The sequence below is a fragment of the Lissotriton vulgaris genome, chromosome 4_1 (genome assembly GCF_964263255.1).
Source record: "Lissotriton vulgaris chromosome 4_1, aLisVul1.2, whole genome shotgun sequence".
NCBI lineage: Eukaryota > Metazoa > Chordata > Amphibia > Caudata > Salamandridae > Lissotriton > Lissotriton vulgaris.
Genome location: NC_141691.1, coordinates 911,678,837 through 911,706,222, shown reverse-complemented (window position 1 = coordinate 911,706,222; position 27,386 = coordinate 911,678,837). Strand labels below are relative to the sequence as shown.

Genomic DNA, 27,386 nt, shown 5'->3' with positions numbered 1-27,386 from the left:
GTATAAGTCAAACGAAGAAGAAAGTTCCGGGCCCCTCGAGGGAAATCCAAAAGCAAAAAAGGGGGGGGTTCCGAGTACTCGATAAAGTATCCGACTTCAGTAGGGGTTTTGAAATAGCAAGTTGACGCAAACGGAGCCTATGATAAGGCCCCCGTTTTCCTCCGCTCCTCCTCGTGGAATGCTGGATGCAATTCCACGAGGAGGAGCGGTTAACAATAACAATAAAGTAAATATATTAGCACATTAGCTGTAATTAATTTAATTTAATAATAATTATTATTTTTTCCCAATTAATTAATTAAGAATAACAAAAGAATTATAAATATAAAAAAATTACTCTAATTAATGTAATTAACTAATTAATAACAATTAATTACCAACTAATTAATAATTAATAATATGTACAAAATTATATTAATTAATTAACTAATTAATATTAATTAATTATCAATTAATTATTAAATAAAAATATTTACACACATATATTAATTAATTAATTATTATTAAATTACTTCCCACCCTATTCCCCTATAAACCCATAACCCGCTACAGAACATATTTATCAATTAATCAATTAATTAAAATTAATTGAAATTTAATTCTCAATTAATTAATTAATAATTCCTACTAATTAATAATTAATTTAACATAATTAAATTACTTCCCACCCTATTCCCCTATAAACCCACAACCCGCTACAGTACTAAAAGACAATATTTAATTAAAGTACATAAAAAATAAATAATAAAACATAATAAATACAATATAATATACACAAAATTTATTTAAAAATTGATATTAGTAACATCGAAATTATTTATTTCGATATTATTGACATCGATATTTAAAACTTCGATATTACTAATATCATACTAATATCGATATTAAGACTGTCGATATTACTTACCTTCTATATTATGTCCTATCGATATTTAAACTTCGATATAATTGTATATCGAAATTTAAAACTCGATATTTTGTCTGTGTACCGCTTAGCCAGCCTCCTAAAGTGCGGAAAAGGGGGAGGCGCTGGACAGACCCAATGCAGGACACTAAGAGCGCCTGGTACAATGAGGACTGCAGAAAAGCTAAGGGGGCACTTATTTGTGCAGTAAAACGGAAAGCACATCCTGAGATTGTGACTTGCAGAGCTGAGTACAGGCAGGTCATTGACAAAGCTAAAAAGGATTGGAATTGTACTCTTTGGTTTTCCCTACAAAGCGCACTGACATATAAAAACCCCAAGACTTTTTGGAGAAAAGCAGCATATTTGCTTAAGGGAAACTGGACAGCCTTGGAATACACTGTCCAGCCAGAAGAGTGGGTTGCTCACTTTAGCTCTCTCTATGGTAATGGCACTCTTACAAGTAATGAGACTAGTGAGATGTGGGTTGAAACCTTTGGTGGGGAAGATGAAACTCTGGTTGTCTCTATTGTGTGCCCGGACGAGCCCCTGGACAAAACAGAATTCCCAATGATCTCTATAGAGAGGATAAATCCCTCTGGGGTTCCTACTTAAATCTTGTAACAACCCTGCTCATGTCTGGTGCTCCCATACCATCATTGTGGCAGATTGCAGAGAAAGTGCCCATTTACAACCAAAAAAGGGGACAGAACTAAGCGGGCGAGTTATAGGCCAATAAGCCACATTGATCCTCTTCAGAAATTCTTTTGTAAGCAGGTTTTAGGAAGGATACAGGATTGGATGTCTGAGTTTCAAATATCGAGTGATTTTCAGGTAGGTTTCCATAGAAAAGTCAGTACTCAGGCCTTTCACCCTCTCTGTATTTATTGCAAGGAAGTAGCTGTTAAGGGGGGGGGGGATTATATGTGGCTTTTGTTGATTGGCGCAAGCGCTTGACCTTGTCCCGTAGGCCAGACTATGGAGTGTATTGAAAGAGATTGGCATGCTGGCTAACCTTTTAGACATTTTAATTAGACTACAATCATCTAATGCAGCACAGGTCAGGTGGGGTACAAACAACCAAGTAACAGGAACCTTCCCTGTCCAATGCGGAGTGAGACAGGGATGTGTGTTAGCCCCTACTCTTTTTACTCTTTTTTATTGATTGGGGTAGTTGCTGACCTGTATGGGCAGGTAGTACCAAACTAGAGCAAGTTGAAGTTTTTGACTACTTAGGTATCCGTCTGACTTCATCGATCCGCTGGGGTGCCCACATTGCGGAAGTAAAGCTACAACTAATCCACCAGTGCGCCCATATTAGAAAAATACATAGGAAGACGGTTTCCCGCCAAATTGTTCCAGCACTTGAAATTTACAACTTCAAGGTTCTGGGGGGGCACTTTATGTTGCAGAGTTGTGGGGTTAGGGTAATCCATCCTCCCTCACAACCATTGAAAACCGTTCCTTAACATCACTGGTAGATCTCCCTCTAGCTCCCCTCTGATACCCGTGTACATGGACCTTGCTCACAAACAGCTGGTACACAAGTTGAATTATAAACTGTTAATGTTCTGGTGCATGCTATAGATGGTGGAAGAACTTGAAACATATCAGGAGGCTTTGTCTGATCTTTTGAAATTCCTTAAAGCTACATCGATCAGGTGGTTCACTTCCTTACGGGAACTACTGGGGAGGTTGAGGATGGAGGCATTCTGGTCCATCCCGGAAAGTATGGTCCGAATTGCGAGGGCAAAGTTGAAAGAAATATACTGGGAACTGATATTTGCAAAAGACTTGGTAAAACCTGTGACCAGTCAGACTAATGACTTTTTGAATTTTAAACCTGTCCCTTGTTTCGAGTTTAGGATTGATGAAATAGTCCCCCCCTTGTCACTCAAACTTTTCTTACAGTTCCTTTATAAGCCTTTGCCAACCAGACTGTTCTGTTCTAAGTGGTGCCGTAGTGCTTTTACTGACGATCTATTCCCTGTGTGTAAATTCTGCCCAGAATCCATTTACTTTTCTTCTGCCCACATTATCCATCTCTGAGGAAAAAATGGATACTCCCTGGTCCGGGACATTATCTCGAGGTGATGAGAATCTTGTGTCCTGATACTCGAAGAGTAATGGTTTTTGGCCTCTCAAGATTCTAGTATGCGCTGTGGATCTGGCATGGGAAATCATTTACATGAAGCACTTTACTCTCTTCAGAGTCGTCGTTCCCTGTATTTTGCACAACTATTTCATGGAACTGTTTTTTTAACATATTTATCTGATAATGTGTTTACACTTTTAGTTTCAAATGTGTTTTATTGATTTTTCCAGTAGAAGTAAAGGAAGACATCGTAACAGATTGTAAAGGCATTAGGCATATACAGCGGACGGGACAGACAAGCATGTCTTCCCTGAAATTGAATAGCAAAGCGGGGTACATATGCCAGAGATATATTACGATATCATAGATGCAAATGTCAAGTGTTGCAAGAAGACAAAATAAGAAAAACAACAATAACCAAAACCCAAAGCAGCCCCGGTCCCCCCTCCCCCACCCCAATCAGTGTGCCATGTAGTATCCAAGGGAGGACCAATGCGATTGTCCAAGAAGTCACCGAGAGTCATGGGTGGTGTCAGTGAGGCGTAGAACCTTAAAGTACTTAGGACATGTGACTTCATTGAATTCCTTGGACAGGAGGGACAGCAGTGGAAGCCACGTTTTCTGAAATGCATCGGTGGAGTTGGTAAGTGTCGCCTGTATGCGCTCCTTCACAAGTGTAAGCCAAAGCTTGTGGAGCCACCCCGTGTGTGTGGGTTTAGTCGCCGAGCCCCACAATGATAGGATATGCTGCGTGGCTGCTTGTATGGTGATCCCCATCTGGCGACCCCGCAGTGATTTCAGAGGGAAAGTTAATGCATTGGGGAGACCCAGTAGAGCATATGCAGGGAATCTCGAGATTTCAGTCTCAAAAGTGGAGGCAATATCATTCAGCACCGTCTCCCAGTAGTCCCCAAGCCCAGGACAGTCCCAAAGGAGGTGGGTTAGAGTGCCCCTTTCCCCGCAAACCCTCCAACAAAGCTCGCTACGTGACGGGTTTCCTTTGTGAAGTCGGGCCGGGGTGAGGTGCCAGTACATAGCCAGTTTCACTGCCGCCTCCCTCGCTGCTGTATTACGTGTGGTGTGCAAGGCCCTATAATATACGTAGCTCCATTCTTTATATGTTAAGGTCCTACCCAATTCAGCCTCCCAGCGTCTCTGACTTGGTGTTTTATCCGGGGTGTGTATTGGTGTAAGCATTTTGTAAATTTCTGAAATGAGGCGTTTATCTGTGTCCTTAGTAAGTAACCATTTTTCAAAGGTCATCATAGGGCGACCCACCGTGGCGGCAGTGTCTGGGTTAGTGAGCCAATTTCTAAGTTGAAAGTATTGGAAGAGGTGAGGATTCTCTATGTTGTACCCCTATTTGATGTCTGTGAAAGGAAGAAATCCTCTTCGGTCGAAAAGGTCGCCGACGGAGCGACACGCCGTACCTCGCCACTGGGGGAATGCGCCTGCGCCATTTCCTGGAGGAAATTCTGGGTTATCCAAAATGGGGGTGAATGGGGAAGGAAAGGTTGTCAACCCGTTCTTGAGAGCCACCCTATCCCATACATGTAGAGTTGTGCGGGTAATAGGTGACTTTAATAAGTATCGTGGTCGATATTGCCTAGCGAGGAATGGAATCCTCCAAAGCGGAGTTTGCGCTATAGCTCTATCCTGGAAGAGCCATCTCTTCTACGACTCTGGTCTGTACCACTCTACTAAGTAGCGGAGTTGGGAGGCATGGAAGTACTGCAGCAGGTTGGGGATTCCAAGGCCTCCTTCGTCCATGCTCTTGTACGCCAATTGTTTATGGACACGTGCACGTTTCCCCCCCCCAGATGAAATGATGGAGAGCGGCCTGTAGGTCTTTCAGGGTACCCACCGGAGGCATGACCGGGATGGTCTGGAAGAGATAGAGGATTCTAGGCAGGATCAACATTTTCACCGCTGCCACTCTTCCCAGCAAGGAAAGCGGCTGTTTTGACCAGCGCCAGATCTGTCCGGATCTGGGTGGTGAGAGCTTTGTAATTGGTTGATACTGTCGAATCTGTTGAGGAAGTAAAGGTAATTCCTAAGTACGGGACTTGGGCGGCCAGCTGAAGACCGCTCCTATGACCAATGGCAGAGTTGTGTATCTGTGCATTTTTACCCAGCCGCAATATCAGAGAGTTACCTATGTTAATGCGGAATCCAGAGACGGAGCTGAATGAGTCAAGTTCCTCCATAAAGGGGGGTATGGAGCTATCTGGGTGGTCAAGGGCGACTATCACGTCATCTGCGTATAAACTAATTGTATGGGGTTTGTGCCCGAAGTTGATACCCTTAATTCCGGGGTTATCCCTGACCCTCTGCGCCAGAGGCTCTATATACAGGGCAAATAGAAGGGGGGAAAGGGGACACCCCTGTCTAGTGCCGCGCTGAATCTCAAATGGGACTTTAGCCTGGGGGTGATGGTAGCAGCATGCTATCCAAGAGCAGAATCGGTCATCCAGTCCGAAGCGCCGCAGGATCTGTTGTAAATATGTCCAGTCCACGCGGTCGAACGCCTTCTCCGCGTCAATGGCAAGCAATGCGGAGTCTGAGGCTTGAAAATGCGATTTGTCAATTAGATGGAGTACCCTTTTACTGTTGTCGCTACATTGCAGACTGGGTACAAAGCCTGATTGGTCTGGTTCCAAAATCCCAGGAAGGCAGGGGCCAAGGCGTGCGGCAAGGATGCCAGTAAAAAGCTTTAGGTCACGGTTCAAGAATGAAATAGGGCAGAAAGCAGAGCAGTGTGTGGGTTTTTTACCGGGTTTTGGCAATACCACCAACTCCGCGGCCAGCATGTCCGAAGAGATAGCGCCTGGGCCCTCGAAAGAATTGAAGAGGCGGGTGAGCACTGGGGCTATCTGCCGGCTGAAGATTTTATAAAATCCCGCAGAGAATCCGTCAGGACCCGGGGACTTGAGCGGGCGCAAGCGAGATATGGCTGCCAGTACTTCATCCTGGCGGATGGGGGTATCCAGGGCGTCCACGTGTGTCTTGGAGAGCTCGGTAAGGGCCGTCGTACTCAAGTAAGTCTCTATGTCTGCAGGGGAAGTCTCTTCCGCCCCGTTCAACGAGGCATAGTAAGATCGGAATGCCTCGGCTACCTGAACGTCATCCGTGAGAACTGCTCCAGTGTCGTCCGTGAGACCGGTAATCTTAGAGCGTTGGGTCTTGGCCTTCAAAGCACTGGATAGTAAGCATCCAGTTCTGTTACTCCCGACATAATAAGTATGTCGAAGACGGAGGGCTGCAAATTCCGCTCTGTCGGTATCTAGGCTAGCTAGTTGGGCCCTAGCAGCTTTTAACTGCTTCCAAATACGCGGAGTGCAGGTGCGACTGTGGACCCTTTCCAATTCCGCGACACGCGCTGTGAGGTCGTCTCTATTAGTCTTGCGATCTTTAGCCTCAGCTGCTGCTATGGCAATTAATTCGCCACGAGTGACTGATTTCAGGGCTACCCAGGGAGCCGTCATGGAGATTCCCGGCGTGTCGTTAGTGGCCAGATAGTCAGTAATGCAATTGCTAATTCTTTTGGTGACGTCAGGTCGTTGCAGTAAGTTTTCGCGTAGGCGCCACGAGCCTCGGGGACGGTGGGCCGCGCGAAGTCTTAGTGACAGTTCTACCGCGTCATGGTCGGAAATGGCTGCAGGTAGTATGCTAACATCCTCAAGAGTTTTGAGTAGTTCCGAAGAACCTAGGAGATGATCGATTCTAGCGTATGTGCGATGCACGTGCGAGTAAAAGGTGAACTGCGATTCAGTTGGATGTTTGGCCCTCCAGAGGTCTACCAATCCCCTATCTTTTAGCCACTGAAGTCCATTTGATGAGACCGCACCAGTCCCTCCATAGCGGTGCCCAGACCGATTGGCATGTGTATACATGACAATGTTAAAATCCCCGCCCAGGAGTAAGGGTGAGTGCGAGGATTGAAGCGCCTCCGAGATTGCGCCTTTTAGAAAGTTATCCTGTCCTGTGTTCGGGGCGTAAAGGGAGCCGATCGTGAGATGTGTATCTTCTAGATGAAATGTGTGTGCTAACAGGTGACCCTTAATCTCCCCCACCTTGTTTCCCACCCGTCCTCGAAAGTGTTTAGATATTAGGATCACTTCCCCAGCAGTTTTCGTAGGGAGAGAGGAGAAGATTTGTTGTGGGAAGGCGTGGGAACGCATTCTATGCCAGTCCTTTTGCAAGAGGTGAGTCTCCCGTAGTAAACAGATATCGGCCCGGAGTTTTCTAGGTAGGAGATAATAGCCCTTCTCTTAACTGGGTTATTCAATCCTTTCACATTGAGAATGAATATTCTAAGGATGGTGTCAGTCATGGCCCAGTGAACACGTGGCGTAGCTCAAAGTCATCAGCTCTTGTATGTGGGGCATCGGCGCATCAGATCGCAAACCGTAATCCCTCCTGTGACCTCGAAGATCCCCCTCGATCCCCCGGTGGCAGTGAAGTGTCATGTGTCGATAGAACCCGTCCGGCACACTGGTTCCCACCCTTGGACCCCCCGCACCCCAAACCCCCCCCCCCAAACAATCCAAAAATCAAACTGCATGTTCAAGTGAAAAGTAGTCCTGAGGCTAGAGGATCACCCCCTCCCCAACTCCCCCCTCCCAACACCCAAAAAATACATAGTCCCAGTCCTGTTAGTCCGCACAGGGCTGTGGTATAGTTTTCTGAAAGGGTCATCTCCGACGGCGGCCTCTCCGGCCCCCCCACCCGACCCCAACTGCCGCAGGGGCGAAGCGTATGCTATAGGTAACCTCCCCTGGAAAGGAGCATTTACTCAGATGTGGAAGTTTCTTTGGCTACCTCTGCCTCCGCGGTCTCGCACTCTCGTGAGATGACAGAGGCGTCTGGTTTAAGGCGGTGTGACGGGAATCTCTTATAGCTCACAGTCCGCCAGCCCCCCTTGGACGGTCCTTGTGAGTCTCTTGTCATAGGTTCATCATCGTCCTGCTCAAGTCCCAGGAGGGTTCAAGTGTCTTTGAAGGACCGCAGCTGATGTAGACGTCCATTCCATTTGAATATGATTCGAAATGGGTGTCCCCACGAGTAGGGGATCTCTTGTTGTCGCAGGAAGTCCGTCGCTCGCTTGAATTCCTTTCTTTTTTGTAGGGTGATGGAGGAGAGATCCTGGTATAGGGCGATGGGATGACCCTGAAATTGAAGGGGTTGGGTTCGCCGAACCTCACGGAGAATCCGCTCCTTCAACGGAAAGTTAGGGAGGAAAGCCAGGATGTCTGGTGGCGGGGCTGGGGCTCATCGAGGCAGCCCAACTCTGTGTGCTGTTGATGCGAATGGCAAAGTCCGCAAGTTCCCCCAGTATGCTCCTGAAGAGGGCTTGTAGATATCCCTGATGTCGGTCCCCTCTTCCTTTTGAGGGACCCCCCGTACCCGAATGTTGTTTCGACGGGAACGGTTTTCAAGGTCCTCCGCGTGATCTTGGAGGTCAAGCTGTTGGTCTGTGAGGCGCAGGATCTCTTGTTGGAGCTGCGCAATTTCCTCGCTCCTGGTCTGGTCAGCCTCTTCAACGGCGACCACACGTTCTCGGAGGCCCTCCACATCGCGCCGGAGCTCACGAACTTCGGCCGCCACCTCCTGCTTTAGGGACTTGAAGTCCTCCCTGAGCGAGTTAAATAATGTCTCTAAAAAGGATCTGGTAATGGGCACTTGGTCCTCCGTTGGTGTTGGCTGCGATTTCGCGGTCACCGGGGATGGTGGGTCCTTGTTAAGCTTGGACTGGGACTTAGAAAGAAAATATGAGAGGTACCCCTTAACGAAAATCAAGGGAAGTAGGGTCAACCAACCAATGCGAAAAGGAGATATTCCCTTGAACAGAAGTAAAATTTGTAAAACTTTAGGGACGAAAACAATTACAAGATTTACGTATATAAAAAATGACCACAATTTATTGATCATACAATAATTAAAAAAGTGGACGGTTTGAAGACCACTTAACACAGATTTTTAAAACAAAGAAAACAATAAAAATACCTGACATTCAATATTGACCAGCAAAATTGTTACATGGAGACAGAAAACAGTAAGACATTGAACTCATACAATATTAAGCGTATATTCCATCTCTATTTCTGACACCAATGTTATGCACACAACAATACAGTGTATCAACAAGGATATCTGAGTCGTGAATTATACTGAAGAGGGCGTCGACGCGTTTCAGTGGTTTCCCACAATTTTATCCACCTTTGTCAAGACTACCACTGGTATCTGTCGTAGTACAGGGGTCAATATAATCTCCCTTTAAATCCACTTTTGGATGCAGTAAGATTTCCATTATTTTCCTCCATAAAATATGGTGTAGGCAACGAAATACTGGCTTCATATGTCCGTTTTAAAATTGCATCTCTTTATCGAGCTGCAGGTAAAGAGTCCTGTTACTAGGGCGCTTAAACGTAGTCATTGCAAATAGTTAAGCCTCGTAGTACACTTTTCTTTCTTTTTAAAAAAAACAGGGGCGCTTACGTCATGTCCTTGCGACGTGAACAAGTGTTTCACTATTGGATCGCAAAGGACTGCCTGCTTCTCTGGTTGCGGGACTTAGCCATCATTTCGGGGAGTGTCTGGGGCCCTTTCTTCCCCCGTTGTCCCGCCATGGCGAGTGCAGCCTCAGAGACAAGTAGGTGATGGGTGTTGGGGCTTGCGATGAAGGAGGACGGTGGCGTAACTTTTAGGGCAAATTTCACCAGTGCAGTTCCGGTAGCACCCTTGGAGACTCGGGGTCAGGGAATGGTGGTGCACAGTGTCCCAGTACAATGCGCCCGGGTGGTCCTACCACGTGGCTCAGCTCCGGCCACTGTTGCTAACCCCACGCCGGGGGCTCGATGGTGCCCCCCGAGCCTTCTCTGGTGCCCACCTCTGCCTTTCTCACCTCTGCTGTCGTTGTATCAGGAGCGGCCCGTCGTCCTCGTCCGGACCCCCAGCGTCGTTCGCTCCTCCTCCGAGTAGGCCCTGTGGCTGTGGGGGAGGTTGCGGTGTGTGGTCCGCCGTCAGCATGGCCCGCTTTGGCTGTGCAGGGTCGCTCCGGCCGGCCGCACCGATGTGCTCGAGAAGTAGGCCTGAAGCCGGGGCCTCTATTTTCGCGACCCTCCGGCTGGGTCCACCTCGATCGCCGGTCGGGTCGCCGGGGTGGCGACACGTCGCCTCCTGTTCCCCAATTCTGGTGGTATCGACGGGAGGTGCAGAGCAGATCTCCCAGCCCGCAATGGTGCAGGGGCGTCCGGTCCGCCACAGAGACTCCGTGGCAGCGGCACCCAAGCTGTTCAAGTCTCCGGCGCGGCCGCCATTACGGACCGCGGAGTAGCGTCTTCACCCGTCCGGGTTCCCGGAGGGAGCTCGCAGGCTGATAGAGGCTCACTGGAGTCACCGCTTCCGTGCTGCACCTTCTTGTACGCTGTAGCTCACCTTCCAGGGGGAAATTAGGCGAATTTAGCGGCGTTTAGGTGGGATCGGGCAGGGAGCTTCGGAGACCTGCGTCCGATCACGCCGCCAGCTTGAACACGCCCCATTTTTACGCTTTTGTTTTTTATACTTGTGCTGTGTACATACATCCATATGGTATTTGTCCGTCTATATATTCACTGTGGGCGGGACAATTCCTCTCTCCCTTCAGCTCTACCCACAAGTGTCTTACACTTACTCCAGCACAGCAGCATGATATTGGGTAAGGCAGCAGCAGGTACTTATCAGCAAATGTGAGACTAATTCCTCTAAGGGGCCGATTACGATCTCATCTGGAAAGCATCCCTAACAAATCTGTCCCGGAATGCTTTCCAGAAGACTCGGATCAGGTGAGTCCAAACTAGTGATTTCGATTTATCATGCTGCTTCCAGGTACGATTCGGTCAGACTCCCATTGACTTCAATGGGATCATATGTTCTGAATGAGAACGCAGGCTCCCATTGAAGAAAGGGGTGTCTAGGAAAAAACTTGCACCCTGTGGCACGCACCCCACAATGTGCATGGGTGGGAAGGAGGGTATCTTGAATACCCCCACAGACCTGATTTGGAGGGCCCGAGTGAAGAGGGGCCTACAATGGGACCCCAAAGACAGATTCTGGCAGCCCATTTGTTCCAAGGAAACAAACTGGGACGGCTGTCCGAATCGGTCATCGTTAATTGCTCGTTCAGAATCCGAGTTCATAGAGCAGTACGATTCGACTCTAAAAGACGCAAGCTGTCCGAATGTCTCTCAGAACGGTTTCAGACAGCCCTACCGTCATAATTGGTTGTTGAGTACTGTGAGCGATTCGGTCAGAAACAAAGGTTCCAAATTAGATTCTGCAATCTCGAATCCAATTCTGAGCCCTTCCGAATGGGATCATAATTGACCCCTATGTCTCCTTGGATTTGTCCAAATATGAGATGTGTCATGAATTCCCAGCTGGAAAGCATAAGGCTTGTAACTGTGGGTCAAGGTCCATGAAAAAGTCCTAACCCATCTTGAAGTGAAATTGGACCCATTCAGTACCCTGACCTGGTCCAACTGCGTTTGTAGCCCTAAATGGTGAGTCACAGCATATCACCCATTTACTCCAGATTCAGAAGTCAATTATTGGTGCTTTTCAGAGGTTCTTGAAGATGTCCTCTCCACATAGGAATCTACTTACGTGGTGCTTAACTAGGACTAGTGCCATTTTATCCAGCCCTTAATTTTCGAAGGTGCGGCTCTTCCTCCCAGAATGCACTAGCTCCACCTAGGATATCCTGAAGTGGGATATCTGTCCTAATGGCAGTCTTGGTAGGGCAAAGACTCTGCAAGGAAGCTCTATGGGCATCACTCCACAAGCATTGTGGTTCTCAGAAAACTGAGAAGTGTCTGTTCCCTCTAGAAAATGCAACACTTAGAATGCAGTCACTCTTTTGCAAAACACACCAATCAGGTTACAGCAGTTCTTGTCATTCATCCTGCAATCGGACTATGCCATAACCATAGATGTCATTCTTTGTACCTGAGAGATACACATTATTTAATTTCTTTCAGGGCCGACTGTGTTATGACTCACCCTGGCCTTTGCAGAACATTGCACCTTCTGAAATCACCTGCCACTTAGAAGTAATGATTCTTAAATAAACAATAGAAAAGGTATCCAGTCGGTGGCTAAACACCTCTCCATTTTCTTTGTAAAAGTCTGTGCGACCTAATTCCCACTATTATCTAGTAATTCAGTAGCTCATCAATATTTCAGAAGCTCTTTCTTCGCCAAAGGCTCAAAAAGATGATACCATTCATCTTATAAAAAGTAAACATATGTGTAAGAAATAAAAACATAATGAAACAGTTCCGTACTTACTATTACTGCTTTAGAAAGAACTACAAGAGTGCAAGGAAATATTTTTTTTTATATTAGATAACCTTCAACAAATTAAAATAAAAATAATTATTTCCCCGCAATCTTGTAGTTCTTTCTAAAGCAGTAATTGTAAGTACGGAACTGTTCCTTCTTTTGTTTCATTATGCTTATATATGTGGGACTAGGACAGACTCCGTTCAAAACCCTTCCTCTCTTTGTGTTTTTGTGTTAAGAAATCAAAAGAACATCTTCTTGTCACTTGTAAAAGCCAACAACAATCCTTAATAGAAATCAACCGTGCTTCCTTCTTAATTCAAATTAATCTTCCATTCCTGTCCAGGGATAGTTTTTTTCTGAATACTGTGTAATGTTCTCCTTCTCACCAGTGCCTTTCCTATGGTGTCCTTCATTTCTGAAAGCTGCCTTAAACATGGAGGGAGGATCTTAAATTTAGCAGATTTAAATTGAAAGCTGTGTATCCACATTAATTAGATATTGCTGTAATTCACCATATATATTATGATGTCAGCGGAGACGAGATTTGGGAGATCTGGCTGATTGAAACAGAACCGGATGCATTGCAGAAATGGGAGCACAGAATGAACCGATGGGTCCAATCGGGGTTCTCTTAGCTTTTGACTGTAAGAAGCTTTCCTTTTGAAGTGACAGAATGAACAGTTCAGTCTTCTTTCATTTGATGAGCGAGTTTTTTGATGAAATACATATATGCCAAAAACTTGAGAATGCATGACTGATAGATTTCACGAGTGTACTTGATATGGATACACAATTGAAGGTCTTTTGTTAACTCTGAAGAAGGGGGGTTCCTGCAAAACACGTGTTGGCTGCAAACATCGATTTTTCAAAGCTGTATCCTGTGAACTTCAATTTTTGCCTTCTTGAGCATATTTTGCAATGAGATGCTTACTATTAATTGTTGTCACTGGGTTTAAAATGTTTTCCAAATATTTGCTCTTTTGAAAGAAAGTTTTCCCAAAAATAAAAATGTAAGCTTTTTATATCATCAGATCTATCCAGAATCATCATCTTGCTTTCTGGAAAGCCATAAAGACCTGGCTTTTCCCTCTGTAACTTGTCTTCTTTTGGTTCTTGTCCTTGGAGTCTGTGGTTGCGCTGGGACGCCCCGTCGCTGGGGCAGATATGCGCATTACAAATCAGACAAATAAGTAAACAAATTATATTGCAGTTCGTTTTGGAGTATAAGATCCTGCAGGGTCCCATTTATAAATTTACTATATATGTGAAGCCTTGTTGCCGGGTTTGGGTTTTGACTCAGGGTGTCAAACCCAATTTCAGTGTCCAAGAGGGTGTGGTCATTCGTCTTTTATGTCCCGGGGTCCATCTTGAGCTTTTTCTCATCTATAAAAACATCTGCAATCTTTTGTGACCATAACATGTCAATGACATTCCAACTTAAATTTGTTTTGAGAAGTCACTACTTCCAACTTTACTGACCCAAGGCACATAAATAATAATCAGTCTACGCACCACAGACCTATGCCTGAAATTTGTTTAGATTTACCAATATTTGGGGATTCACTAAGCCCCATAGGAAATCAAGGCAGAGCTATATAAAACGTTATACATAAATAGATTGCCAGACATACACCTACTCCTCCATGCACACTGAAATTGATTTTATGCTCCAGCACTGAAAAGTATTAGTGTACTTTATATGGAACTCAATAACATTATGATGACCAAATAAAAAACATAGGTGATCAGAACGCCTTTAGGGTAGCCGAGGGCTGCAACCGAGGAATACAAACACAAGTGGGGGGAATTTAACTGATGAGCTGTAAGGAACTTATATTTGAAAAAGTATATAGAGGGTACACATAATTCTTTTTGAATTATGCCATCACTTGTTTTTTAGTGTTGAGGCTAGATATTGTGTTTTTGGTACTCTTCTCCACTATCCTAGTTTGAATAGGAATATTCCATCCATCTGTTCATTCCATTGTGAATATCATTTGCACATTTGTCACACTTTTTTGTCATCACCAACACTGTCTTAGTGTTTTTAATCAGTCTTTATCACGTGCCTTCTTCTAATCTTACAGTTAACAAAAGTTCTGGGCGAATGCCAAACCTGATAAGCACAACTCAGTAAAAAGGAAAAATATAACCACTCTCAAGTAAGACTTCCCTCGCATCCCCATCCCCTTAAACCATCAGCTCGAGAAGAGCACATAGGTGTCGCACAATCTTGTACTTTCTTATTAAGTTTGTTCTGGACCTCTGGATTTCCTGTATCTGGCATCGTAAACAACTAATCGTGTAACATCTTTTTGGAAGAGTGCTAGGTTTACTATTACCTTACATTCATATGTCCACCAACACGTACGTGCACCTGTCTAGCCATACGTGCTTGGCTATCGATGATAAATGCGGTGTTCATGTGGGAGTAGCTGCACACACACCTAACCAGATGCTTTTATTTCGGTGAGGATGTCGGTTCAGTCACAAAACTCTCTACAGACATTTTGCAGAGAGCCAACCTGTTGCGCAGACCATGCCTTCCTCCTCTCATCCCTCATTTTCTCTCCCAACAGCTGCATCAAGTAATTGGCATTCAAGCAGGAGAAGCTGGAGGCATTCCTCCCCATTCTCTTACTTTTTCTCAGTGGACAAATACTTTCAGATCAAAAGTTGTAACAAAAAAACATGTCAGGATATCTGGCTGGTTTGCTAGGGACTGTTACTTCTTTACAAACCACACCGCAAGGGAACTTGGGATTTTCTTATTCTCCCCATCCCATCCTACCCACCCCTTCACCCCTCCCACAACAACTGATCAGACCCTCAAGGATTGCCGCAAAATCTGCACTTTTGTAAAACGCCGCGATTTTTACAAAAGTGCCTGCAAAATCTGCACTTTTTTAAAAATGCCACGATTTTTACAAAAGTGCCTACGAAATCGGAAGGTGATTGGGCACTCAGGACGCTGCCTTGCTCCCTGTTATACCTAGGAGGTTCTGTGTCTTGTCTCCCAAGCAAAGAATGTAAAACTGTTACATGGCTTGTGAAAAAAACGTGTAAATCCCAGATCCAATCCAAGGACTCGGTGGAAGACTGCAAAGCAGCACATGCTCACATGAGATGTGTGGTGGAGTGGACACACTGGGGGCAGGCAACGTAGGATAATGGAATAATTCCAAGATACATAAGTGAAATAGCACTGAAGTGAATGAGACAAGTTATGAGGGAAAAGAGTGACACGCTCTTCCAGTGACTGGGTCGCTAATCAAGACAAAGTGTTAGCTCAGGATCTTCCAGGGTCAGCAAAATGTGGATAGATTAAAAAAGGCAAGCACATCTGAGACTCCGGTGCACACTAAAAACTTGCGAGGCACTGACACCACAAGGCGCAGATCCAACAAGGGCCTGCTATTAGTATTTTCAGTGTGAAACGAGGCGGCGAACATGGCTTGTCGCTGGCTTAGTTTACACCACACCTCTGCGGTATGATTTAATGGAGGTAAACAGCATTCAAGCTCAGAAGATGAAAGGCGCTTAAAGGTGCTAATAGACTGAGCGAAGGGTCGTACTCACCCGCCGTCAAGAAGAAAAGCCACTGCGGGGCTGCACAGAGGGGAGTGATACACGAGAGGGGGTTGTTTGACACTTGTACTAATCTATGCCGCTATATCCTGGAGGTCTGACTGATTGCCCGCCCCCACTACCACCACTTTAAGCATAGGAGTAAATGTTTGGCAATATTCCAGGTAGGTCATAAGCTTCAAAACATTTTAAGTAGCTTGCCCACGCACTGGCAAACACGCAGCATTTGTTAGATCAGTATGGATGGCTTTTGTTTAATTAACCAATACTTTTATTTTTTGTGGCAGCATTCGTCACTCCCATTCCTGCATGGCATTTCTCAATTCACATGCTCTCCATTGCGGCCCTTTCCGTGTGCATTATTTATCGATGTTTAAAGCCGAATGGAGCAGAACGCTCCACTTCCGGCCCTTTACTGTTGTGTCTGCTGCTCATTTGCCTGCCCTCGGGCTGCAGCATGTTGACAGATTGGATTCATATCAATGCAAAGAGGCTCTGCCAACTCTAGGGTCCTGCTTTCCTAATCTCTAAAGAGCAAACTTTCTGATTGAATGTTGTGCTGATGTAAGCTTTTTTCTTAGTCAGCAGAAGTGGTCAAGGAAAGTGCTTATCTGTGGAAGCAGGTATCAGAGCACATGTATATGCGTCTTCTATAAAAAATTACTTTAAATTACTTTCATTAATCTGGTTACGGTACAGCAGTGTTAGATGCTTGCAAACTAAAAAACATAAGTAAAAAACGTTCTTTTTTAAAATGCCAATAGCTCAAACTTTCCCCAATATGAGACATATTGCATTGCAAATGTTTGTTGCATTTTGCTTCCATGTTTTGCTGAATCTTTTTGTTGACATTAGGAGTCTGAGCACTTTCCCACTGCTGACCAGTGCTAAATTGCATGTGTTTCTTCGATAAGCATGTGTGTAATTGGTGTATACCTGATTGGCATATTTAATTTACCTGTAAGTCCCTTGTAAAGTGGTATACCAAATACCCAGGGCCTGTAAGTTAAGTGCTACCAATAAGCTTGAAGCACTGATTGCGCCACCCATATAAGTACCCTTTAAAGCCGCTGCAGTCAATGTGTGTACAGCTTACTGCCTCTTTGGCCTAGCATTTAAAACTACTTGCTGAGCCGTAAACTATTCCTTTCTTACACATGAGCAACCCCTAAAGAAGGGTCTATGTTGCCCTAAGGGCAGGGTGCTGTGTAAGTAAAAGGTAGGACGTGATTTTATGTTTTGCATGTCCTGTTAGTGCCAAACAGCTAAATTCGTTTTCACTATTGTGAGACCTACCCATCTCATAGGTTAACATTGAGAATTCCTTAATACACTTTTAAGCTGTAATTCCCGATCAGAAAGGATTATCTAAATCCTCCTTACTGGGGAAATTGGATTTAACATTACTGATTTAGAAATGCAACTTTTAGAAAGTGAACATTTCTCTGCAGTCACTGCTCTGTGTGCCTTGCAGCCTGTCTCCATGACAAGTCTGGAGTGGGTGACAGCTACACTTTGTACATTCCCTCTAGACAGCCATACACACAGGAAGGCTAGGTGAGTCTGAATACCCATCTGTGTACCTCGGCATAATGATGGTTCTGCCTGGGCAGGATAGAAAGTAGAAGATAATACTTCACTGAATAGGAAGTGTCCTGTCCCCTTACTAATTTAGCCCCCCCACCTCCATAAATAGCCTGGCAGAAAGGGCTGGATTAAAAGGATAAGAGTGCACTTCAAAGACCACTCTTTGAAGTCACTCCCACTTCAAAGGCACTTTTGGGTATAAGTATTGGGTCTCAGACCCCCTAACATCAGACATACTGGACTTGTAACAGAAGCTCTGAGAGAAGAACAGATTAGCTGCTTAAAGGACTCAACAAGGCTGTTGATCTGGAAGGCATGTATGTCTGTATGTTGCCCTGCTGCTCTCTGACTTTCCTGATGGAGAGCTGGACTCTGCCTCCACTCCAAGTGTGCTCCAAGCGCTTGTTGGCTTGCCTCCTGTTGCTGGAAACTAAGGGATATCAAGGTCTCTACCCTCGCTCCTGTGTGTGGCTCTCTATAAGTGGCCTAATACTTGCAACATGGACTTCAACGCATTTCCTGTCTGTATGTAGCAGAACTGGCGCATTGACTGAGTTGCAGGGGCAGAACTCGGTGCAAGGCTCTCTTAACCAATTTAACTGATGTACTGTAAGGAAATACCTGGAGAGCACAAGGCTTCGGAACCTTGCATCACAGCCACAGCAGTTCAGAGAAATGGACAGATCCCTTGACTGTGATTAGAAATCTGGCGCATCATGTCCCAGTGTCTTTGTCTGCAGAACTGACGCATTACCATCAGTGCGCGGAGCAAATCGACACATCCTCAACTTGCGGAACCAGCATTGATGCATCTTATGACACATCTCGCTGTTTCGACAAGGAAAGCTACTTTGGTCAGAAGGCCCTTCGTGGGTCCTGTAGCTGGCCTGCGTTCCTTGAAGGTCCGCCCAAACTTTGACTTTGCTCCACTCCATTATGACCATATAACCCATTTTTAGAGCTATTTGTATCTAAGCACTACACTATTCTTATGAAATTCAATATCTCAAATTCTATACATTGGATTTTTGTCATTTTAGTCTTATTTTATTCAGAATATAATATTCTATTTTTATAAACCTGTGTGGAGTATTTTTGTATTGTTTTCAGTATGTGGGTTGCACAAATACGTTGCACATTGCCTCTTTAGATAAGCCTGACTGCTTTGGGCCAAGATACCAGACAGTGAACACTGGCTTTCCTTTTGTGTGTACTTAGCTTAACCTGAATAGAGTGGTGATTGCTGCCTGGCCTGGGGGCATACCAGTGGCAGCTCTCCAAAGGAGTGCTGAAGGGCGGTGGAGCAGGGTGGGGCAGGGTGGGGGGTAGTGCACTTGGACATACGATGGACAGGAGTAAGGTAAGTAACAAAATAAATAAAATATACCTTGCACTCGCTCCTTAGCCAACTCGGCGATGGAGCAAGCGCAAGGTAAATGGTTTTATTTATTTTGTTACTTACCTTACTCCTGTCCATCGTATGTCCGAGTGCACTACCCCCACCCTGCCCCTCCTTCCACCCTGCCTCCCCACCCAGCAGCACTCTCTCAGTTTGCTGCCACTGGGGCATACCTCAGCCAGCCAGGTACACCAGGTCTAACACCGTCCACTCATAAAAGACAGAAAGGCACTCTCTGAGACCCCTGATGGAAATGAGCCATGATAGGTCCAAAAAAAGCTGAGTGTAGTCTGCACATTGGAGCATTTTGAAGCTAAAAGAGTGGACCAAGTAAAGTTGTGGTTCTGAGCCTATGTTAAAGAGAATAAAGGAAAATGGCTGAACCCTGCAAGACCCTACATGTCATTGAGTGCACATCTGTCCAGGGAGAGGTGACAGACCAAGTGAGTAGGATATTTCAAGAAATATTTGAACCAAAGCAAGATAGAATTAGCTAGGCCTACTGCTGAGCTGAGTGCCAGCCAGTGAGAATTCCTAGAAAGTACACTTAAAAGGCTGAATAGAGTTCTAAGAGCAGAAGTCTCCGCTCTAGTGTCCTGCAACTCATTAGTGAAGCTAGTAGGAATAATTCTGTGCTGTACAAGTTGTGGAAACCTGCCTGTGAATCATCTAGCAATTTGAAATATTTAAAGACCCTACAGATCTTGCTGTGCAGTTTTCATGATCTTGCATATTACAGGGAACAAAGTAAGGGGTCTCTAGTTCTTTAAATAGACATGGTCAAGGTTAGCCTTCTTCAACAAGAAGGTAATCACTCCTCTTTTGCAGGCAGGAGTTTCTGCAGCAAATTATGTATTCACTTATACAAAATATATGTGGTGCTTTTTCTGTGCTGGGTGGACTGCGTATCCAACCTCAACAGCGGGGTATGCCCTCTTGCCCACAAGGGATTATTCTAGTGCTCAGTATGGCAATCCATCCCTGAAGCATGACACTCTGTTTTATTTGTCACGAAATCATAGACACCTTGCAGATTTCTATATTTGTGATATTATTCATTACTCACCTTGACGAGCTCCATCATATCTTTGACAAATCCATCCACTTCAGGCCCTTCTAGGGCTCCGGTTTTGCTCTGAAAGAAAATCAAAAAATAATGCATACCCAAATTTGTATTCAAAAGGTGTAGAAGGTTCGTAATTTCTGAGCTGTGTATCAAAATCTCCATGCAGATTCATTTTCTATTCTATTTATTTAAACATTTTTCATTGGCATTTCTATAGACACAAGTGAAAACTCAGTCAGGGCAGGCACGCCCCATCATAAGTGTGCATACATCAACAAGCACAAGGTATTCATGTGGCCTGACCCACGGGCACCAGGAATTAGAAATCACTGAGTAATAGGAGATGGCATCCGTTACAACACAAATGGTTAGCATTATTCCTACAGCATCTCTGATGGCTGTCAACATAAGAGCCCGGTCCCACATAACCAGAAACACACATGCAAACTGTTAGATCTGGGGGTCTCTAGTTGGCAGAGGTAAGGACCACTGTCCAAATAGGGACCCTTGCTTCTAGTCAGGGTAAGGGGGATACACTCTTTGGATAACCCCTGCTCACCCCGTTGGTAGCTTGGGACGAGCAGACAGGTTTATCAAAGGCAATGTGTAAAGTATTTGTACCAACACTCACAGTAATACAGTGAAAACACCACAAATGGACTCAACACCAGTTTAGAAAAATAAAGTATCTTTATCTAAACTACACAAGACCAAAACAGCAAAAATCCAAGGTACACTGTTCCAAAATAAGTCTTTACAAAGAGTTTAAAGGTTTGCACCAAAATAATCCAGAGTTGCATCACTTTTAGCCCAAAGTACCTGCAGATGCGACAAAAGTTCCAAGTGGAAACTGCAGCGTTGGAAAACAAGCGATGCGTCACTCCTGAGACCTGGTGATGCGATAACCCCGCTGCACGCAGTGGGCGGGTTGCGTCGAGTCTGATCTGTATGGGGAGCGATGCGATACCTTGTATGGATTCTGGGTTGCAGGTTCGTTAGGAAGCATCTCGCACAGGCACGAAGCGAAGTTGATGATCTTCAGTGAGGCAGTGATGCGCGGTGCAGAGTTGATCTTCTCCTGTCGCGGCCCCTCGATGCTTTGACTCTGCGACGATGTTCTCAGCGACGGATGCAGTCCATAAGTAAGCGGTGTGACGGTTCTCACAGCGACGACAGGCTCTGCGACACTACTCGCAGCAACAGGAATCTTCCCGCACTGGGGAGATGTGCTCCGCAAGCGAACAATGCAATGGTTCTTGCAGCAGAAACAGGCGCTGCGACGATCTTCGCAGCAACTTAAATTCTCTTGCATCGTCGACAATGCACTCCACAAGCGAGCGGTACGTGCAAAATTGTAGATTTTCTTGTCTTTTCTTGTTTTCCTGCTCCCCAAACAGCAGGGAGCAACCTCCAGAAGCCCCACAAATGGATTAAGCACTCCAACCAGGTCAGAACTCACACAGCAGAGTTCAGAGGGGAAGCTGGGGGTGAAGTCCTTTTGTGCCTGGGACTTCTTAACAGGAGGCCAGCTCTTCTTAGGACCTTGGAGATCTCTTCAACCAAGGGGACACACCAACAGCAAAGTCCTATCTCTCTCCTTGGCAGTATAGCAACTGCAGGTCAGCCCACAAACACAAAGCAGGACAGTCCTTCCTCTTCAGTCTTCCATCTTTTCTCCTCAGCAGAGGTTCCTTCTTGATTCCAGGATGATCTAAAGTTCTGGGGTCTGGGTATCCTTTTTTATACCAATATTCACTTTGTTCTTTGAAGGCAGAGAGGCATTTGCCTAGTCCAAACCATTTCTGGTCAGTCCTGGAGCACTCTGTTTACATGACTCCTTCTATCCTTTTTGAGAGAGAGAGAGAGACAGGGTCGTCAGCCGCCCAGCAGGATGTGGAGCCAGCATTGTGGAAGGCAGGCACAGCTCTATTCAGGCCCAAGTGATATCCCCTCCCACCACTCAAGATGCAGATGAAACTATTCAGACTAGTGCTGATTCACCCAGCCTCCTGGAGCCACCCCAGCCCCTATCACTTACAAACCAGACAGTCAATTCACAAACAGGCAAAGGCACACAGAAAGGTTAGACAAGAAAACAGCCACTTTCTAAAAGTGCTGTTTTCAAACACAGGATTTAAAAGCCAACGTTCCTAAAAGATGGGGGTATTTAATTCTGAATTTAGGGATACCAGACTCCAGTTTTCTATCTTGCTCCTATGGGAAGATATGCGGTAAACATTATACACAGCATTCCCCATTGTAGCCTATGGGCAAGATAGCCTTTCAATAGTGAAAAACGAAATTGGCAGTATTTCACTATCAGAGCACCCACACTAGTACATGCTCTACCTTTCACATACACTGCACCCTGCCCAGGGGGTACCTTGGGCCTTCCATAGGGGTGTCCAATGTGTACCGAATGGGCAGGGTCAGGCCTGGCAGTGGGGCCCTGGGTTAGGTCAACATGGCAGTTAGCAACTACACACAAGCACTGCGTGGCAGGCCTTAGACACCATTTTAGGGCTCCTCATGCGGGTGGCACAATCAGTGCTGCAGGCCCACGAGTAGCATTTGAATCACCAGCTCTGGCACACTCAGTGGACTTTACTAGGGATCTACTGATAAAACAAATATGCCAATCATGGATAACCAATCATTATAGTCATTTATACAGAGAGCATATGCACTTTATCACTGATCAGCAGTGGTAAAGTGCCCAGAGTCCTATTACCAACAACCACAGGTCAGGAAAAACAAGGAAGGAAGAAGCAAAAAGTTTGGGAATAACCCTGCAAAAAGAGTCATTTCTAACACAAACACAAAGGACTAAAAGAGGAAACAAGGAGCGTGGTCAAGATGGCTGCGAGGTAAGACGTGTCTCGCCGCTTCTCCGCCGACCACTGATTTCAGTACCGGCTTCTAGCCCCGTACAGCACGGAAGCCTAGCAAAAGCTGCCATTACCCACCAGGCACAGACAGCATCACCGGGAGATCCTCCCAGGAGCCCTGCGGCTGAGCTCTGTGCTCCAGATTCACTGCCGGGACTGAGTGCTGGAGTGAGGTGGCAAGCAGCGTCACCATGGCCGCAGCAGCTGGACTCCTGCACCTGCAGCCGCTGAGTAGTGTCGGCGCACCAAGGCTGGCAACTGTGGTCTTCCCTTCTGCGCCAGACCTCTGGACGGAGCATTGGTGGCTGAATTCGACCACCAGACAGAAGTTGGGGCACAATCTTGCATTGGGCAACCAGCCGTCAAGTGCGGGAGCCGGGTGGACTGCGGCCAGCCACGCGCATTTTGGGACCTGTGGTGAGCAGAGCGGGCTTGAAGGGGCGGCCTTGCCCTCGGATCGGAGGAGCATCCCAGGAGAGACGTTGCGGTGAGTCCCGCTGCCCCCTCTGCGCAGCCCTGGCCCAACCCGGGGAGGCCCCCATTACTTGCACATCGCCCTGGTCCTAATCCCTGGACTGTGGTTGCATGCCTCAACCTAAACCCCATTTATTTATTTTGAAAGTTTTATAGAGCGCGAACCAGACCCTTGCGGATATCAGAGCGCTTTCTTAGCAGGGAAAATTATACAACACAATACAAATTACCAATATATATCAAGCAGTGAGAGTTATACAACATAATACAAAATATAAATATGGGTGTACATAGTGTGCATAAATACAACAAACGAGAGAGGTAGATCAAAACTGAATCCTACGTTGTGCATAATAGGAGACAGAGAAAGGTGCAGGCCGAGAGAACCTAAGTGTCATGTATATTGTCTGTTGCATCTATATAAGTCATGTCCTTCAGTGACGCTCATGTGAATTTTTCCATGAGAATCGACTTTACTTCCTTTTTGAACAGTGCTGTAGATTTGGTAAATCTGGTTCTGGGGGTAGTGCGTTCCAAATCTTAGGAGCCATCCCTGAGAAGAAGTGTTTGTAAGTTTTCGCCTTATTAAATCTGTGTGGTTTCAGTAATAGTCTTTCTGCACTTCTTGTGGATCTCTTGCCTCCAGAGATAGACAGTTTCCGAGTGAGATAGCTGGGTGCTTTATGGTGAATGGTTTTGTGGGTCAAGCATGCTATTTTTAGGTGAATTCTGGCTTCCCATGGTAGCCAGGTCAATGCTTTTAGTTCAGGGGAGATTTGGGACCTTTTTTTTGAGCCCGTGATGAGCCTGGCTGCTGCGTTGATGGTGGCTCTTAGTGGTGCTGTTGTAGCTTTGGGGAGACCACAAAGAGAGACACTTCCGTATTCGATCCTGGGGATAACTAGAGCTTGAACTGCCGTCTTGAAGTCATTTTTTGGTAGAAAGGGTTTAAGTTTCCTTAGAATATTAATCTGGAAATGTGCTCCTTTTGTTGCGTTGGCAATGTGTTTATGCATGTTGAGGTTGCCATCAAGGATTATACCCAGAGATTTAGCTGAGTCAATGATTGTTGGTTGCACGATGAATGCCGTGAGGTGTTTGAACCAATCCTGGAGGAGGGGAATTTTGGAGGGTGGAGCTATAAGTAGGAATTCAGTTTTGAGTGCGTTAAGCTTGACATGGTTCTCAGGTAGCCATGTTTGGGTGTTCAACAGCGTTTGGTTGAGTAGTTTGACATCTTCAGGAGTATGAATCTTCAGATAGAGTTGTGTATCATCTGTGTAAATTTGAAATTGGACGTTGGATGCTTGCAGCAAGATAGTAACAGGTTCCATGAATAGATTGAATAGTTTCGGGGATAGTGCGGACCCTTGTGGGACTCCAAGAGTTACTGGTACAGGTTTGGAGAAGGAGTTATTGACCTTGAATTTTTGGGTCCGGTTTTGAAGAAAGGAGGTAAAACAATTGAGCACTGAGCCTGATAGACCCATTCTGAGGTTCAGCAGTTCAATCAGGTTCTCGTGTTTGACCATATCGAAGGCAGAGGAGAGATCTAGCAAGATGAGTTGGCATGATCCATTCTGGTCGAGTATTTGTAACGCATCGTCGATAATGTGAGTCATGGCTGTTTCGGTGCTATGCCCTTCTCTGAAGCCAGATTGGTGATTGTCAAGGAGGTCGAAGAGGTCAATGTGTTTTGTCAATTGTTGGAGAACACATTTTTCCAAGAGTTTGGCTAGGGTAGGGTTGTTAGAAATAGGGCGCTAGTTGTTAAGGTCCATCGGGTCAGCTGTGGTTTTTTTTAGGATGGGTGTGACTTGACCAATTTTGTGGACATCTGGGATGCAGCCTTGATGTAGAGAGCTGTTAATGATCCTGGTCCAGAGCGGCAGGATCAGAGGGGTTAGATCTTTAACTGAATTAGCAGGGATTGGATCGGTGGTATGATTGGCCGGCTTGAGGGTGCTAAAAATCTTGCCTACAGCTTTTTCAGTGTATGAATCGAAGGAGGACCTGGAGAGGGAGGGATTGTTATAAGAGGGCAAGACAGTAGGACTGTGAGGTCATTGAGAAGATCCCGCTTGATGTTTTCTGTTTTTAAGTTAAAGAAAGCAGAGAATTTGTCACAAGTGGGTTGGGTGCCTGAGGTATCTTGTAGTTGTTTAGGTTCATCTCTAGATGGTGATTTGATTAATTCAAACAATTTTTGGGGTCGATTTCTTGCTTGATCTAGTTGGTGAGAGAAAAATTTGGCTTTAGTGCGTTTGATCTTTCTGTAATAGTCTTTTCTCTTACTCCTTAGAATTTTCAGGTGTTTGGCAGATGGGACTGATCTCCAGATACATTCTGAAGTTCTAAGAGAGCGTCTGTCATCGTTCAGCAGGTCATTGAACCAGGGTTTGGAGTTTTTAGAAGGAACTCTCTTTAGTTGCAGAGGAGCAGCTTCATTGATAACCGTAGCCATTGCGTTAAGGTAATGTTTGGTGAGGTCATTTACGGAGGTGAGGTCATCCGGAGGCTGGAGTAGTTTATGGGAGTGAATGGGCAGAGTGTTGGGCTTGAGTTTTTTCAAGTCTCTTTTCCAAATCCGTGGTTTAGTTGATTGGGCTGCGTTAAGTTTCACTGTTTACCTGATGAAGAAAGTAATGATGTGGTAGTCTGACCAATCACAGGGGAGGATTGAGTCAAGCGGAATGGAGTTGTTTTTGGAAATTATTAAGTCCAGGATTGCACCTTTTTTGTGTGTGGGGCTGTGTCAGATTTGGGCGAGGTCAAGCGCGCCGATGAAGTTTTTGAGACTGTTGACCATTGAGTCATTGTTGTCATTCCAATGGAGATTGAAGTCGCCTAGGAATATTTGGGTGTTTTGACGTCCGATGGTTATTGTGACCATGTCCATGAAGTGTTCAGTGAAAGTAAGGTTATCACGAGGAGGATGATATATGATGTGAAGGGAGCAAACTGGCGTACCATTACTGGTGATGTCGATGCAGATGTATTCACAAGAGGATAATTTGGGGGATATGGCTCTATTTACTGATATGGTGCTTCTGTAGATGCATGCTATTCCTCCCCTAATTTTTTCACCTCTATCAAGTCTGATGATGTCATAGTTAAGTGGTACCAAAATGTCCAGGAGGGGTGAGGAAGATTCAGTTAGCCATGTCTCTGTTAGCACAATCAAGTCCAGCTCATGAGAGATGATAAGGTCGGCGACATCTACTGCGTGGCTAGCGGCCGATCTACAGTTCAGGAGGGTGCATTTGAGAAGAGGTGTCGTGAGAGAAGGGGTGGGATCAAGTGTGAGTGTGATTCTTCAGAGGGTATTATCACTGATTCCTCTATTGTTGTGAGTGGTGGGTCTGTGTGGTTTAGAGGTGATAGCCCTAATCGTGTGTGTCACGGCGCTAGGGGAGATGAGAAGGGGATTGTAGGAGAGTAGGAGGGAACGAATATCATTTTCCGAGAATGGGTTAGTGCATCGGATGGGGCGGGAGGGGAGATTGGGGGATGGGATGGAGTTCCATGAGAGGCGATTGTGCTTGGGGGTGTGTGAGAGGTGAATAAGGGGTAACTTGATCTAGCCGTGTACGTTGATCTGAAGTGCATTGTTTGTCTAGCAATCATCTTTTTGACAGTGTGGAGTTCTTCTTTGATTTGTAGGAGTTCAGACATAATCCTATTGAGACTGATCCTTTCCATTGTGCGTGGGGTAAACGTATGTGATAGTTCATCCATCCTGGTATCAGGGGCGGATGTGGTTGGAGTGGGTGATTGAGTTAAGCATGAGTGGGGTAGTGCCGTAACCTGGGTGGGCCCAAGTAGAGTAGTGGATGATATTGTATGGATGGGTGGAGGGACAATAAGTACGGGTACCATAGGTGATAGGGAGGATTGTTGTTGGTGAGTAGCAGTAGTGGGTGGAGCTGGGAGTGGAAAGAGGTCAGGAGGGGGAACGCGTTCAGGATCGGTGTGGAGGGAAGCCGATGTGTGTGCCAGCATTCGATCTGTGTGGTGAGGTCGGGGTGTGTTTGAGTGTGTTGGTGGATGAGGCGTAAGGG

At 45.7% G+C, this 27,386-nt stretch overlaps 1 protein-coding gene across 1 annotated transcript in view; it reads right to left on the bottom strand.

Annotated features, from left to right (window-relative positions):
- The window catches only part of SCGN (secretagogin, EF-hand calcium binding protein), a 378,060-nt gene that overhangs the window by 7,697 nt on the left and 342,977 nt on the right, over positions 1–27,386 (bottom strand). Inside the window, exon 10 of the mRNA XM_086966880.1 lies at positions 19,964–20,032. Within this exon, the coding sequence (XP_086823006.1) occupies positions 19,964–20,032 (69 nt within the window). The remainder of the gene's footprint in view (positions 1–19,963; positions 20,033–27,386) is intronic.